General features: G+C 48.2%; 1 protein-coding gene across 1 annotated transcript; it reads right to left on the reverse strand.

Moving 5' to 3' along the window:
* Nucleotides 1-1,616: 1,616 nt before the first annotated feature.
* On the reverse strand, nt 1,617-9,485 carry LOC144674574 (uncharacterized). Its single transcript, XM_078535864.1, has 2 exons — nt 9,251-9,485; nt 1,617-8,331 (listed from the first exon to the last, which is right to left on the reverse strand). The coding sequence occupies exon 2, from the start codon at nt 7,995-7,997 to the stop codon at nt 7,323-7,325; it is 675 nt and encodes a 224-aa protein (XP_078391990.1). The 5' UTR covers nt 7,998-8,331; nt 9,251-9,485; the 3' UTR covers nt 1,617-7,322.
* Nucleotides 9,486-10,661: the final 1,176 nt, after the last annotated feature.

Genomic DNA, 10,661 nt, shown 5'->3' on the forward strand with positions numbered 1-10,661 from the left:
ACCCACCTTGGTTCTACCAGCTTCACATTTTGAGTTGATGCGCCAGTCGATCTTCTGTGTACGTTGCACACAGGGGTGTCAAGGCCAACTTCTTACAGATGAGGGAATCACCAGGAATGGGATTTTACTGCCCCTGTCCTGGGTAAGGCCGAGCTTGTTGGCAGAACTGGGACTGGCTACTCCAGCCCTTCACACTTATGCTTGGGGGGTGGTGGGAGGCGGGGGTGTGGGTAGAGAGGGACTCTTCATTGTTGCATCGCCTGTTCAAAAGCGGGTTGGGGTAAATGGTGTGGGGTTAGCGTCTCCATCCATCACTCGCTGCATACCTCCCTTGGAAGGTGGAGCCTTCCATTTTGAGAGATTCCCTTCTCAGATGCAGAAAGACAGAGACAACTGTCAATAGGGCAGCTTGTCTGCTTCTGGAATGCAGTGAGAGACAGGGTGCAGGTCATCTGGGTTGCTGCAACACTGGCACACGTCACCAGAGACATTGCTTCTGTTCCCTTCGATCCAACCCGGCCAATTACCGCTCCATTAGCCTACTCCCGATCATCAGCGAAGTGATGGATGGTGCCGTCGACAGCGCCAGTAAGTGGCACTCACTCAGCAATAACCTGCTCAGTGACAGTCAGTTGGGGTTCCACTGGGGTCACTCAGCTCCTGACCCCATTACAGCCTCGGTTCAAACATGAACAAAAGAGCTGAGGTCAAAAGGTGAGGTGAGAGTGACTTGCCCTGGACATCATGGCAATATGGCTGAGTGTGGCATAGAATCATAGATGATTACAGCACAGAAGGAGGCCAGTCAGCCCATCATGTCTGTGCTAGCTCTCTGCAAGAGCAACATAGCTTGTCCCACTCCTGTGCGCTTTCTCAGCAGTCCTGTAATTTTCCTCTCTTCAGGAGCTTTTCCAATTCCCTTATGAAAGCCACGATTGAATCCGCCACCACCACACTCTCAGGCCGTGCATTCCAGATGCTAACCACTTGCCTCTGCTTTATTTTGCCAATCACCTTAAATCGGTGCATCAAGGAACCCTAGCAAAACTGAAATCAATGGGAATCAGGGAGAAAACTCTCCAATGTTTGGAGTCATACCTAGCACAACCTAGATGGTTGTGGTTGTTGAAGGTCAATCATCTCAGTCCTGGGACATCACTGTGGAGTTCCTCAGGGTAGTGTCCTAGGCCCAACCATCTTCAGCTTCTTCATCAATGACTTTACTTCCATCATAAGGTCAGAAGTGGGGATGTTCGCATAATGTTCAGCACCATTTGCACTCTTCAGATACCAAAGCAGTCCGCGTCCACATGCATCAAGAACTGGACAATATTCGGACTTGGGCTGATAAGTGGCAAGTAACATACACGCCACACAAGTGCCAGGCAATGGCCATCTCCAAACACAAAGAATCTAACCATCGCCCCTTGACATTCAATGGCATTACCATCACTGAATCCACAGCTATCAACATCCTGGGGGTTACCATTGACCGTAAACTGAACTGGCCAGTCATATAAATACTGTGGCTACTAGAGCAGGTCAGAGGCTGGGAATTCTGCAGCAAGTAACTCACCTCCTGACTCCCAAAAGACTATCTACTATCTACAAGGCACAAGTCAGGAGTGTGATGGAATACTCTCCACTTGCCTGGATGAGTGCAGCTCCCACAACACTCAAGAAGCTTGACACCATCCAGGACAAAGCAGCCCACTTGATTGGCACCCCATCCACAAACATTCACTCCCTCCACCACTGACCCACAGTGGCAGCAGTGTGTACCATCTACAAGATGCACTACTGCAACTCAACAAGGCACCTTCGACAGCACCTTCCAAACCTGCGACCTCTACCCCCTAGGAGGACAAGGACGGCAGATAGATGGGAACATCTGCAAGTTCCCCTCCAAGTCACACACCATCCTGACCTGGAAATGTTCCTTCATTGTCGCTGGGTAAAAATCCTGGATCTCCCTCCCTAACTGGACTCTGGGTATATTTACACCCCATGGGCTGCAATGGTTCAAGAAACTGGCTCACCACCACTTTCTCAAGGGCAATTAAGGTTGGCCACAAATGCTGGCACAGCCAGCGATGCCCAGATCCTGTAAACGAATAAATAAAAACATTTCTGAAATACTCAATTTTGCCAATGTCTGAAAAGCCAGTGAAATATCATTCCCACAGGATGCAAAGGCAGAAAAAAAAAGCTATCCATCAATAAACAAATTTTAGAAAGGAGCCACCCTGTGTGAAATGACTACCTTTCCATTTTGCACACCAGCCATTCAGATGGCCAGTCAGGTTGAGGTGGGCAGTCTGGGCCAGTGTTTATGGGCCTAGTGGGCCCCAAGCCCAATGCAAACTGGATTTCAGGCTGTCCAGGTATTGTTCCTTGTGGTTTCCCTCAAGCCAGCAGAGGGAAAGTTGAGCATCCCTCCCATACGCCCAGGGGTAGGATTAAACTAGGTCTTCAGGTGAAAGGACAGTGGCATTACCCGGTTCCCATTTTCCCCCTCACCCTTCGACTTGGGGGAGCAACATCGCAAAAAAACGGAATATCTGCCCGTGTATCCATTTTCTGCTTGTGGGAGCCTGCTGTGTATATATTTTTTTAAAGTATTCTTTGACGGGATGCTGGCAAGGCCAACGTTTGCTGCCTGTAGAGATGTACTACTGAGAGGCTTCTTTAGTTTTGAAACAAACTTTATTTACAGAGCTGCTGGATTAGCTGCAGGACTCTAGCAAGGCCACAATACACTCTCTGGAGTAGGAAAACTCCACCCCTTATAAGCATCCCCATGCTCGGTGTTGATTGGCTGTTCTGACCAAGTGACCCTTATTCAGTAAGGGCTGGCCTTAAAGCAACAATCGCCACATCCCTCCACGATAATTCCTTGTTTTACGTTCCTTATTTACATACCTTATACAGGTGAATAGAAAACAATATCAAAAATCTTATCTGGCACTTTGTCATGAATTCAGATTATACATAGGTCCAGTAACTGCAAATCAAGTCGTTGAGGGGGTTTTCTGTTTGGGGTAGCGCAGCGTAACTCTATGGTCTGACGCTCCCCGACAGGAATGGCACTAACAAGAACTGAGATAACGGGTACCTCTTTTGGCACAGGCAGCTCATTACTGTTTGATTCAACTGAGACATCACTTATGTCTATAACAGATTGATCAGGTACTTCATTGCTTATGGGTTCGATGACACTCCTTGGTAGAAACACTGACTGCTCCTCAGGTGATCCGTGTGTTTACAAATGATCCGGCCTTCCATGTCTACTTGGTATGACAGGGGTCCGGTCTCACAGACAATAACTCCTGGGATCCAATGTGGACCGCTACATAAGTTTCTTACATATACGGCTTCATCCACTATAAATTTCCAGACTCAACTAAGCAACTAGTGGGTTGTTTTCTGATTACCTTGGCCCATCTCTACACCGCCTGACTAAATTTAGAATTATGAGGCTCAGTCCTGTTCTGGGACAATGCTTCATAAGCAGTCCTGCTGGTGGAACTCCCGCTGTTGTATGCGGAGTCGTGCGGTAGCTGAGAAGGGTGTGTGAGGTAAAAGCAAAATACCGCGGATGCTGGAAATCTGAAACAAAAACAAAAATAGCTGGAAAAACTCAGCAGGTCTGACAGCATCTGCGGAGGGGGGGAACAGAGTTAACGTTTCGAGTCCGCGTGACTCTTCATCAGAACTAAGATGCGTGAGATTTTGGTTTCCAAGGTTCCTCGCGACAGTTTTTTTAGTCCTGACTTGAAAGTTTAGACAGTTCTCTCAGCTCATCCATTTGATGCTGGGTGGTAAGGCGCAGTTTGGATGTGTTTAATGCCGTTTAGGTTGGTGTTTCTTCAGCAGTATCTGCAAGAGGGGCCAATAGTCAATAAGCTGGGTAAAAATCGCCTTGCCATAGTTTACCATCCCTAAAAACGATTTGAGTTCGGAGATATTTGTGGGGGAAGGCGCCTCCTTTATCTTTTCTTCCATGGGGTGTAATCCTAGTGCCCCAGAGAGGAACCCACACAGTCCCCCAGAGAGGTAACCTCGGTGGCCTGGAAAGTGCATTTCTCCTTTTGTAGACGGACTCCCACTTCCAGAAATGTTTTTAATACCTCCTCCAAATTTGCTAAATGCTCAGCCTCTCGTCAATCCAGTTATGAAGGTATCTTTAAGGTATACTACAACCCGTGGTCATCCCTGCAGCAAACTCTCCATCGTCCTTTGAAATATTGCACATGCCGAGGACACGCCAAAAGGTGGGCGCGTATACTGGAATAGGCCTTTGTGTGTGTTTATTGTGATATACCCACCCCCCCTCCGGGATGTGTTATCTAACTCGAGTTACTGCTACGCGTGGCTCATATCCAACTTGGTGTACTCCTCCCAGCTTTAGCTACAAGTTTTCAAGTCTTGGAATTGGATATTTATACAACTTGGTGGCCCGATTAACTGTTAGCTTGTAATCGCCGCAAAGGCGGACGGTCTTATCTGGTTCCAGTGCGAGGATAATAGGTGCTGCCCATTCCGAAAATGTACCACCTGTTTAACTCTGCATCCACTTTTTCTGTTAAGGCAATATGGTACTTCTCTTGCCTTAAAAATATAGGGGAGTTGCCTCTGGATCAACATAAATTTTGGCTTGCAAGCCTTCAATTTTTCCTAATTCGTTGCGAAAGATGCTGTCGTATTTTCTTCTAGCACTTGAAAAATCTCAGACCAATTTAAACTTGAGTTCTTTTAGCCAATAACAGCCCAGGAGGCTTGGTCCTTCCCCAGTCACCATTATTACTGGGAACTGGGCTGACTGCTGCCCATAGCTCACAGGTACCATGAAGGTGCCTTTTACTTTTATTGCTTCCCCTGTGTAAGTCTTCAACTGGGCAGAAGTTCCCTCCAGGATGAAGGGCTGGGTACCCCCCCCCCTCTCAGGTCCTGAAACGTGCGCTCACTCTTCGCTGTGGCTGATGCCCCTGTATCCGCCTCCATAACTACAGACTCCCCGTTTACGTGGAGTGTGACAGTAGTAATAGGGTTTGCCTTGGCTGCTTCAAGATTAAAAAGAGAATGAATGTCAGAATCGGATACTTCAGGCCCTTTCACATTATGTACTTCTAACATCTTTACTGCTGGTTACTGGGCAGTCCGGACTTAGCTCTGCACTGCTTTGTCAAATGTCCTCTTTTGCGACAGTAATAGCACTTGGCCTCCTTAAACCTACATGCTTCAGGAGTGCGATTACCCCCACGTCGGTAACATTTCAGCTTCCAGGGTTGCTATCCGATTGCCTCCGGTATACTTTTTTTGATTTCTGGGAATGATTCCCGCTTCGCAGCTGCTTCTGTGGTTTGGGCGCCATTATTGGCTGCCGGTTCCCGCCCATAACTGGTAAACAGCGCCATTTTGCAAGCTCCTGCGAATCTTTTTCAGCGCTTTCCATGGACAGCGCCATCTCCACTGGTGGCTTAAAATTTATATCAACTTCTGCCAGCAATCGATGCTGGATGGCGTCTTGGCGCACGCCACAAACTAACCGATTCCGTAGCACGTCGGTCAAGGGTCGCTCCGAAATCACAATGCTCTGACAATTGCTTCGAGTTAGCAATATAAGTCGCAGTCAGTTTGCCTGGGGCCCTCACCCTCATATTAAATTTGTATCTTTGCATAATGACTGATGGTTTCGGTTGAAAATCGCCCTTCACTAAATCCACAAGCTCACTGAACAATTTGGATCGGGCGCGCTTGGAGCGGTGAGACTGCGAATAAGGCTGTCGGTCTGGCCCCCACAGACACTCAAGAGAACTGCTTTGCCTCCTCCACTATTTCATTGGCCTGGAAGGCGTTCGATGTACTGACTCCAGTCCTCCGTGGAGGAGTCAAATGGATTGATCGTCCCAAAGAGAGGCATCCTGGTGAGTATATATATTTTTTCCTCCTTTAAAACGAGATACTCACAGTTGTAAGGCGAGAGGCAGCGCCAGGATCATTTATCCTCGTCACCAGGTGTAGAGATGTCCTACCGAGAGGCTTCTTTAGTTGAACAACGCACTTTATTTACAGAGCTGCTGGATTAGCTGTAGGCCTCTAGCAAGGCTCCAATACACTCTCTCGACTAGGAAAACTCTGCCCCTTATAAACTTCCCCAGGCTCAGTGTTGAGCAGTTGTCTGACCACGTGACCCTTAACTCAGTAAGGCTGGCCTTAGAGCAACAATCATCACATTGCCCATCCCTAATTGCAACTTCAACTCTGTGGCTTGCAAGGCCATTTCAGTGGACAGAGAAGAGATAACCACATTGCTGTGGAGTCACACGTAGGCCAGACCAGGTAAGGATGGCAGGTTTCGTTCCCTCAAGGGAGGGGCGTTAGTGGCAATCGGTGGGAGTTGTCATGGTGACCAGCGCTGATTTCAGATTTTTATTAATTGAACTCAAAATCCACCAGCTGACAATGGTGGGATTTGAAGCCGTCTCCCCAGAGCATTAGTCTGGGGCTCTGGATTAGTAGTCCGGTGATATTATTCCGGTGATATTACCACAATGTCATTGTCTTCCCCATGAATTAGCATCACCTAAAGTAATTAGTGAAAATGGAAATGGAGCCACTGAAAATTGAAAAGTAACTCTCGAGAAAGTTAAGCTAGGTAGATTTTTTCCTTCTGAAAAACTGCCCTCGAAAAGAAAAAAATGTTTTGACCCTGGTTACTACACAGCGATTTCTTACAGCTGTTGCTTTCAATTCCAAATCTTTGGAACAAAATCCATTCCGACCCCATCTCCCAGGAAACCTTTTGCCGCCTAGTATACATCTAATTCCCCCTTTCGAAGGCTAATGTTGATACGTAGGCAAACTTTGGAGAAACGTGAAAACAGTACTCGGGTCCAATTCCACTGTTACCTCTCCGGTCTGGAAATCTATTGTCCAGAAACACCAGTTATCCGGTAATGTTTCGAGCAGACCCGAGCAACTCATGGTATCATTTTTGTACCCTACTTTGTGATCGTGAATGTGGAAAGTACATTATTAAGTAAATATTTATTCAGTAATGTTTTTTCGCTGTTTTGTACTGCAGGTAAAGATTCATATCTTCAGCTGTTGCCTGGTCCATTCACTAGTGGATAGGCACGCTAAAGTCATCTTTACTCTCGTAAATTCCAAAATCCAGGAATGATTTGGTCCAAAGCATTCCAGACTGGACAGTGTATAGGAATTACTAACACCAGCAGAAATCCCCGATATTAGAATGAGCTCAGTTCTGTCCACATATGACTGACCACAGCAATAACAGGAGGACCCAGCTCCTACAGTCACTTGTGAACTCGCTGGTGTCTCAGAAGGTGGGAATTGAACGACCCAGTGAATCCCTTCCCACACACGGTGCAGGTGAACGGCATCCCCCCGGTGTGAACTCGCTGGTGTGTCAGCAGGCTGGATGACTGCGTGAATCCTTTCCGACAGACGGGGCAGGTGAAGGGCCTCTCCCCGGTGTGAACTCGCTGGTGTGTCAGCAGGTTGGACGAATTAGTGAATCCCTTCCCACACACTGAGCAGGTGAATGGCCTCTCGCCGGTGTGAACTCGCTGGTGTGTCAGCAGGCTGGATGACTGAGTGAATCCTTTCCCACAGACGGCGCAGGTGAACGGCCTCTCCCCGGTGTGAACTCGCTGGTGTGTCAGCAGGTTGGACGAATTAGTGAATCCCTTCCCACACACTGAGCAGGTGAATGGCCTCTCGCCGGTGTGAATGCGCTGGTGTGTCAGCAGGCTGGATGACTGAGAGAATCCCTTCCCACACACGGCGCAGGTGAACGGCCTCTCCCCAGTGTGAACGCGCTGGTGTAGCAGCAGGTTGGATGACTGAGAGAATCCCTTCCCACACGCCGAACAGGTGAACGGCCTCTCCCCAGTGTGACTGGGTCGATACATTTCCAGCCCAGAAAGGGATTCCTTTCCACAGTCCCCAAATTTCCATGGCTTCTCCATGATGCCAGTGTCCTTTTATCTCTCCAGGTCAGTCGATCAATTGAAGCCTCATCCACACACATAGAACACAGCTTGTCCCCGCTGTGAATGGTGCAGTGTTTTTTAATGCTGTGTAACTGGTTAACGCTCTTCCCACAGTCAGTGCAGTTGGACACTTTCACGTGGAAGTATGTCTTGGTGCTTTTCCAGGCACGCTGATGTTTGAAATTTCTCAGAGCAGGCAGAACATTTCTTTCACATTTGAAGGCCAATACTACTCAGTTACTTATGAATCAAGTGGCTTTCAGATCTTCATTCCATGTTTGCCTCGAATTCCCTGTCTGTAAATCCTCCCCTGTAAAGGAATTTGTGAAAGTCATCACTCTAAGCGCAGGATAGAAATTCAGGATGTTAATTTCTAATGGGGGAGGGGAGGAGGCAGGAGGGCTGACGGGGTGGGAGGCTCGGGTAGGGTAGATGGGGGGGGGTTAGTTGGGGGTGGGTAGTCAGGGCTGGAGAGGGCGGTTGTGGGGTGGATCAGGAAGGTAGTTGGGTGTTAGGAGGGTACTCGGTTGGTGGGGAGGGTGGGCTGGGGTTCGTGAGGGTAGCTGGGGAGTGTAGTTGGGAACGTACTCAGGGGAGTGGGGGTAGTCAGGGGGTGCGAGGAGGGTGGATGCGGGGATAGTCAGGGTGGGTGGGGGAGTAGTTGGGGTCTGGGGGAGTAGTTGGCACGACGGGGGTGGGGTACAGTCAGGGTGCTGGTGGAACATTGGTCAGGGGGGTTGGGAGAGTAGTCAGGGTGTCAGAAAGTGGCGGGGGGGAGGAGGTCCAGTGGGAGTCACTAGTATAGTTACCCAGGAATTAGAAGTGGTTTTAATTCTTCTAACTTTCCCTGGATTTTGCTATGCAAGTCGGAACCATTTCCAGTTTAAATCAGGGTAATTGCCCACAAGAAATTTAAACTTTCAGGGCAACTCCTGTGCAGTCTTTACATGGGGACTTCCTTGAAGAGGCAGGTACACCTTCTGGGGTAACTCCTGGGTGCAACCCCCCCCCCCACCCCACCTCGGAAACAGAAGCGAACTTCATGTTCAATAATTTTCTCTCCTGGTCACTGGGACCTGAAGCCCCGCCCATTCTGTTACATCACCAAACGGGCCGCGCATGCGTCCTGTTGCTCGCTGAATCAAGATGGCGGATCCTCTCCCCAGACAACGGCCGTTAATCTGGGCCGGTGACCGGGAAAAGAAACACCGGAGCAACAAACACGGTACCTGTAGATTCTTCTTTCAGGCTTTCGGACTGCACCGGCTCTTTATGAAGCTTCCAGACTTTACCCTCCTACTCCATTATTCCCCTGCGTGCCGCCCACTGTACAAACATCTCCCAACACCCGCTCGACTCTCATCAAATTGACACTGCGCATGCTCCAGATTACAACCCAGCCCTGCGCCTGCGCCCTGGTCCGCCTGTGCTGTGAATCGGGCACATTCACTTGCGCGGGGCATGTTGGGTAATAGTTCCTCCATTGGCAGCAACGGTCAGCAGCTAGAAAAACTATGTTCTATAATCCCATTGAGATAGAATTAATCAAAAGTTCACACGGAAAATCAAGGGCTCTCTGCCAGGATCCGGTCCTGGATGTGAATAATAACAACAGAATCCAACCCCTTCAGTCACAGGTGAACACATTGGTATCTCAGAAAATGGGGTTTATGTCTTCCCACGCACAACATATTTAAACAGCCTCTCTCCACTGAGAATGTGCCCAACATGCATCAGCTGTAGGCAACCTTTAAAGATTTCTGCATAGTCAGCATATTTAAAGAAACTGTTCAAATGTGGACACACCCTGGGCAGATAAAGCATGTAATAGATGCAGTGTAAATCTTCCTCTGCATTGACCCATCAAACACCCCCAGCCCATAATGAACAGCTACTGAATGAGCTCTTGTTCGTTGGTGACTCCATCTCATAGCACATATTCCAGAGGACATTCAGCTGCCTGTTGATCACTTTGCTCTAGCCTCATAGCAACATAGGACTTATGAGCAGGAGTAGGTCATTCAGCCCTTCTAGCCTGTTCCACCATTCAATAAGATCATGGCTGATTTGGTAGTCATTTCAACTCCATCTTTCTATCTTCCCACCCATAACCCTTGACTCCCTTGTCCATCAAAAGTCTGTCTAACTTTGCCTTGAATAAATTCCATGACCTAGCTCCTCTACTTTCTGGGGGAGTTCCACATACTCATGACCTTCTGAGAGAAAAAATTCTCCTCATCTCCGTCTTAAAAAGGAGACCTCTTCTTAAAGTGTGTCCCCTAGACCTAGTCTCCCCCACAAATGAAAACATCCTCCCAGTATCCACCCTATCAAATCTCAGCATCTTATTTTTCAATAAGATCACCTCTCATTCTTCTAAACTCCAGGTATAGGCCCAACCTGCTCAACTTTTCTTCATAAGTTAAGCCCCTTATCCCAACAATGAGTCAGGCGAATCTTCTCTGAACTGCACCGAATGCAGCATCTTTTTTCAAATAAGGAGTCCAAAACTGTACACAGTACTCCAGATGTGGTCTCACCAAGGCTCTATTCAGCTGCAGTAAAACTTCCCTACTTTCATATTCCATTCCCTTTGCAATAAATGCCAGCATCCCATTTGCTGTCCTAATCACTTGCTGT

This window comes from Cetorhinus maximus, unplaced genomic scaffold (assembly GCF_964194155.1).
Source record: "Cetorhinus maximus unplaced genomic scaffold, sCetMax3.hap1.1 HAP1_SCAFFOLD_711, whole genome shotgun sequence".
NCBI classification, from domain to species: domain Eukaryota; kingdom Metazoa; phylum Chordata; class Chondrichthyes; order Lamniformes; family Cetorhinidae; genus Cetorhinus; species Cetorhinus maximus.

Excerpts from the sequence above, each read along its gene's own strand:
- LOC144674574 (XM_078535864.1), bottom strand. The coding sequence starts at position 7,997 with ATGGAGAAGCCATGGAAATTTGGGGACTGTGGAAAGGAATCCCTTTCT.